Consider the following 4,184-nt stretch of genomic DNA (forward strand, 5'->3'; position numbering starts at 1 on the left):
TTCATAAAACTCCAGATAGACTTACCAAAAAAAAAAAAACCCACCCAAAACCGAAAAAAAAAAAAACCCACCCAGAAAAGCCTTCATTTCACCCAAATGTATGGTGTGCGCAGGGCTGTGTTAGCTGCCTCAGTAATTTAATTGGAATGAAACGTGAAAAATGTGTCATTTTTTGAAGAATTTATGCATCGCTTCCTGGAAATCTCATTGTCTTAACTAGCAGCCTACTGTGTTCTGTTTAGCAGGCATAATCGCATTTTTATGTGTCTCCGTATTATAAGTTAATGTGACCTCCCGTCTTTAGCGGCTGGAAAAAAAAAATAATAAAAATGATCCTTTCCCATAACATCTGCATCAAAACAAGGCTCTGGCAGAAGGGGAAAATAAAAAAAAAAAAAATTTAAAAAAAGATGCTTTAAAAAGTACAAAAATTAAGAACTTTTGACAAATGTGTTTTAGTCATTGCTAAGGTTAATTCAAAATATAAATCACCAGAGGTGTGACTTCACTGGGAACAGGCAGCTTTCCATCCAAAATAAATCTGGGGCACAGAATAAAATCCGCACAACCTCAATGGTGCAGACCTGCTGTATTTTTTTATTCCTCCCCCCCGCCCTTTGATGTGCATTTTTGCTCCCCAGCAGTAGCTGCAGGATGGTGAGCCGAGGTCATGGATTTTGGGGGAGGATGTGATCACCTGGTGGGACCCTATCTCCATGCAAAGTCACCCAATACGGATGTAAAACGCATCATTCTTCCTGCTTGGGGACCACACAAAAGATGAAAGACTCATTAGAGGCACCAAAATTTAGATTTGGCTGGTTCAACCACAGAATGACTTAGCCAGGAGGTGTTTTCCCTAAATCCCCTTCAATCTTCCCCTTCCCCCTCCAATCCCTGCTCCGACCATTGAAACAAACCAAAAAGTAAAACAGCCACTAAAGTCACGAAGTGCCAGGTCTCAAGGTGTCACGGAGATTTGCCGTGGGGCTTTGCCATGGGGCATTCCCGTGTGGGACAGGACTCGGGCACCAAAGGTGGGGAACATGGCAGGGGGCTTGGCAATGACCTTGCACATCCGTATCCAACTTAAAGGGTGAGGAAAGCTGTGGAAGCAGCAGGGGGAAGCTGGCCAGGGGGGAGTGCGTATGTAGGGATTTCCTTTCTCTCCCCATTTCCAGGCTCCCTGCTCCACAGGTGCCAGCTCTGGGAGCCAGGAATGCTGCCTGCATCCTGCACACGTCAACTGTATCACCTGCAATAGTGCTGGGTGCTGGTGCGAAGTCCAGTCAAACACGCCAAAAGGCTGATTTATTTTTATATATATATTTAAATACTGGGTGTTGTAATTAAACAGTGGAACAATTTGGTGAGTGCCGTGGCAGAGCTGCTAGCGTAAGGACAGCTGTTCTTCCGCGGGGCATGTGCACACGCTTGCTTTTGGTTCAACAGAAATTAATTTGGGGAGCCTGAGGGTCTGGGAAAACAAATCCTCGCTCCTCCTGATACCTTTTGCCAAGTCACCGTGGGAAAAGAAAGCCCAAACTCCACCCTGTGGGGTTGCCGCCGGGCTTTCCAGTCCCTCCGCGTGCCAGCCTGGGAGTAGCAATGGGCATGATGGGAACGGGAGGTGCTGGTGCATCTCTTGGGCCATGGGGAGCCCGGGGGGAATGGGGGGCTGTGTCACCCCCCGCCTCTGGTCCTGCATGGAGTAACCAGCTCATTCTTGGTGGCTTCTACATCAAAAAATAGGGCTTTTTTTGTCTATTTTACAGTCTCTATTAATGCCACTGGATATGGTATCCTGCTAACGGCTTCCACGATGCACCTCTGGTCCCAATTCCGCTTGTGCCACTCACAGGGGAGATCTATCCAAAGCCCACGTGGGCTGATTTTAGTCGTCTGCCGTGCAGGCTTGCCTTTGCACACCTGAGGAGCCCCGCTGCTTTGCAGAGATCCTTTATAATGAGTACTATTCATATCTGCGGCATGCTTGTAACAGCTACTAATCATTTTATTACTCTTTATAATCTATTTAAAGCACAATTAGAAAAAAATCTATACAAAGTTACAGCCGAAAGCACATTTTAGTTACGTTATAAATCCCTGAAAAACAACCATCCGTCATGAAAACCGGCGCTCCTCGCTCGGCTGACAGAAATGGATGCTGCTGCACTACACCGAGGGACAAGGAGGTAAGGGAGGGCTGGACGGCAGACCGCGGTCGGCTCCTCTCGGCCCTTCAAAGCACGACTCCTTCAGGCTCCAGCAGCAGGTAATTGTGCAAAGGCTTGGGCACAGGCAGCAAGGGGATAAGGCAATGGCATTTGCTGCCAAACTTTTTCCGAATGGCGGAGCGGCATAAATGTTGCAGGCACCGGACTGTGCCTGCCAGCTGGAAAAAGGACTCGTAGAATAGCTGGTGCTGCTGCAAAGGGGAGGGGGGGGGAAACACTGAGCATCAGTTGGTTTTATTTTTTTTTCCTGCTTAAGCCAACAAGCCAGAGATACTCGAGATCAGGATCTAAGGGGAGGAGGTAAGAAACCCATCGGCGATGTTTGCCCGTGGGTTAAAGGTCTGTGCGCTGACGTGGCTCCTGCAAGCAAAGGCTGGGTGAGGAATTCTCATGCGTGAAGAAACCCAGCCTCACCGCAGGCACTGTTTGGGGAGGAGGCTTTCATGCCCACTGGCAGCAGCATCCCTGCGGAAAGCCTTAGAGCTGATATAGAAGAGACCCGCTTGTTTCTAAGATGAGGAAACAAAGCAGGATCCGTCTATGCTGCCTCAGCCTTTCCTTAGCTTGAAATAAAAATCATTTCTCCCATCCCCTAGAATGTGCTGAAATTGCAATGCCACCCCCCCCCCCCCCCCCTTCCAGCCACGCTAACCGAAGACCTGCAGCCATCCAAGATCAGTCAAGAGCAGACTGGCTCTACCTGCTGCACATCTGGGGACAGGATTTTTAAAATCAGAATTAGTGGCGTGGGCTCCTGCCAGGCAGCAGTCTGGCTTTAGGGTCACTTCCAGATGTTTGGATTGCATTTTATTGTGGGCCAGGGGCAGGAATGGGGGTTTTGGTGTTCATGGAGCTAAAGGGATGCAAAGCTGCTGGGATGAATTGGGTGTGCAGTGGTGCTCTGAGGACTATCCCCTTTTTTTTCCCCCCCATCCAAGTGAAGTTTGGGTAGAGAAAGAAACTCTCGGTGGGTAAAACCCCTCCTCGGGGCTTAGCCCTCCCTGCCAAACTGCCAGCACTGTCTCACCTGAAACACCTCCTCCGGCACGGCCTCGGCCCACTTCTCAGAGATGGGGATTTGCGAGTAGGAATTGAAGAGGACTTCGATGATCTCCGGCACGGCTGCGCAGGACTTCAGCACCTGGTTGTGGGCAATGTGAGGGGGTTCAGACAGAGATTCGTGTCCTGGAGGGGCAGAGCACCCATGTCCTGCAGCTGGGGCTCGTCCCACCCCACTGCGGTCCAGGCTGGGATAGTCCCGTGTCAGAATAAGGCAGGTGTAGGGTTTATCCTGGCATGCTTTGAAGATCTTTCTCCATCTGTGAAGTGGTAGGAAGACCTGCCTGTGGCACTTCTTCCTCTGGATGTGGCCCTTGCTTCTTATTTACATTTTTGGCTTGTGCGTGATAAGCCAGGATAATATTTTCTTTATTGTTTGATGTAGAATCAATTAAATGCAGAACCATAAGGCGGCTGCACTGATGGCTGATGTACCAAGCCTATCTCTGGCATCCCCAGGCAGGCAAAAAATCCTCCTTGCCAGTCCCCCCTGCCTGTGCTGGCTCCATCGTGCCCTTCACCCTGCCCTGCCTGCTTTTCCCCGCTGCCACCCTCCGTGAGTGTTTTTGTTTCCATCATTCCCCGCACCATCACCAACCCTGATGCCATGGCCCCTCTCCCTGCCTGGACTGGGAGGCTCTCCCAAATTCTCCCAACTCTGTGTTTTTTTATTTCCCAAAGCATGCCAACCCCAAAATCCCAGGTGCTGGGGGATGCGCAGGGGCTGTTTGGGGTCGGTACCTTGACGAAGGCGGGGGGCCATATCTTCTGGGAGCCATGGTTGAGCAGCAGCTGGACAGCGAGGTGAGGCCGCAGCTCCCTCTTGAAGGCGGCGCTCTGCAGCGCGCAGCCCAGCGGGGAGATGCCATTGTAGTCGATGGCGTTGAC

At 50.5% G+C, this 4,184-nt stretch overlaps 1 protein-coding gene across 1 annotated transcript in view; it reads right to left on the minus strand.

Moving 5' to 3' along the window:
• Positions 1 to 2,242: 2,242 nt before the first annotated feature.
• The window catches only part of ASB18 (ankyrin repeat and SOCS box containing 18), an 11,857-nt gene continuing 9,915 nt past the window's right edge, over positions 2,243 to 4,184 (minus strand). Inside the window, exons 5-7 of the mRNA XM_035891067.1 lie at positions 4,038 to 4,183; positions 3,265 to 3,378; positions 2,243 to 2,428 (exon numbers count right to left, since the gene is read on the minus strand). Coding sequence (XP_035746960.1) covers positions 2,243 to 2,428; positions 3,265 to 3,378; positions 4,038 to 4,183 — 446 coding nt within the window. The remainder of the gene's footprint in view (positions 2,429 to 3,264; positions 3,379 to 4,037; position 4,184) is intronic.

The sequence above is a fragment of the Egretta garzetta genome, unplaced genomic scaffold (assembly GCF_000687185.1).
Source record: "Egretta garzetta isolate BGI_Z169 unplaced genomic scaffold, ASM68718v1 scaffold113, whole genome shotgun sequence".
Lineage (NCBI taxonomy): Eukaryota > Metazoa > Chordata > Aves > Pelecaniformes > Ardeidae > Egretta > Egretta garzetta.